The sequence below is a fragment of the Aplysia californica genome, unplaced genomic scaffold (assembly GCF_000002075.1).
Source record: "Aplysia californica isolate F4 #8 unplaced genomic scaffold, AplCal3.0 scaffold00380, whole genome shotgun sequence".
In the NCBI taxonomy this organism is placed as follows: Eukaryota; Metazoa; Mollusca; class Gastropoda; order Aplysiida; family Aplysiidae; genus Aplysia; species Aplysia californica.
In genome coordinates, this window is record NW_004797650.1 from 132,105 (window position 1) to 133,491 (window position 1,387).

General features: G+C 41.5%; 1 protein-coding gene across 4 annotated transcripts in view; it reads right to left on the bottom strand.

Annotated features, from left to right (window-relative positions):
• LOC101863917 (C-Maf-inducing protein) overlaps positions 1-1,387 on the bottom strand; it is a gene marked incomplete at its 3' end in the record, with an annotated part of 91,792 nt that overhangs the window by 64,097 nt on the left and 26,308 nt on the right. For all 4 annotated transcript variants that reach the window (XM_013085499.2, XM_013085496.2, XM_013085498.2 and 1 more), the window contains 1 exon segment: positions 1,099-1,227. In XM_013085499.2, the coding sequence (XP_012940953.1) occupies positions 1,099-1,227 (129 nt within the window).

Sequence of the window (1,387 nt, forward strand, 5' to 3'; positions counted from 1 at the left end):
GGGGGGTTAAAATCTTCCACACGTATATCGGGGATAAATGATATGATAGAGGGGATAAAACAGCCTACATTGGGTCCAGCAGAAACCAAGTGGTAAAACAGATACCCCAGATTGAACAAACAATAATTTATAAAAATGAAGTGTTATGTGATTGTCAGGCCTTCACTTCTCTAAATGTCCACTTTCGAGGCACACTATCTGTTTTAAACTCCTGCAATTATATAGAAAGCAAAAAGATTTTCTCGGCTCATGTGATGATTTGCGGACCACTTTAAGGGTACACAATAGTTTATCTCTAACACGTATAAATGCCAAGAATGTATTTTTTTTAAAATAAAATTTATACAAATAAAAATACAATATACTGTAATACCCATAAATGATAATCATCATTATCATCATCGTGATAATAGTGATAATAATGAGTAAAGTTTTAGTAAGAGTTTCACGGCACTTGCAACACAATAAGGTCATATGAGCGCCAGAAGATTAGAGGTGTTACAAGAGAGTAGCAAACATACAAAAGAAGAAGGGGAGATAAGGACGATAGATGTTTGATAGAAAAGAAGGAGCAAACCACACCAGAGCACCCGCCAACCACCCACACAATATACTGCAATACCCATAAATGATAATGATAATGATAATAATAATCATCATCATCATGCATCATCATCATCATCAATCATAATCATCACCATCATCATCATCATCACCATCATCATTTTTTGGTAAGCAGGGTAGGAGGGAGAGTCTTGTTTTAATTTTAGACAAAAATAAAATAACAATATAAAATGTTTAAATTTGTTTGATAGCTCAACGTTTCGCCCTGTGGGCTTCCTCAGGAGCAACTGATAGAAAAACTAAACGAGCGCTGTATATCAGTAGGGAAATGGGCCTATCAAATGGGGTCTTAGGGTTACGTGTGGTTACAGGCTAGACGGAAGTGACTAAGTGGGTGAAAGGCCAAGGGGCTAATTGTAAGGAAATTGATGCTAGTCATCAAGGATATCAATTGTATCTCTACGAGAGGCTGTCAACAACGCCGGGAAAAAACAACAACAACCACAACGCCAACAACAATTATGCGTGACCCACCTGTAACAACACAGAGCCATCTGGAATTGTGATGCGTAGACAAAACTTCTGCCCGGCGTCCCACCGGGACACGATGTGGACGTCCTCTATACTGGAGTACGGCACAGCCAGCTCCATGAAGCCCGTCGGCTGGCAACGAAACGGGGAGGGGAAGAGGAAGGGGGGAGGAGGGGCGGGGACAGGGGGGGGGAAGCAGACAGAGGAAGAGAGAGAGAGAGGAGGAGGAGGAGGAGGAGGAGGAGAAGGAGGAAGAAGAAGAGGAGAAGTAGAAGGAGGAGAAGGAAGAAAA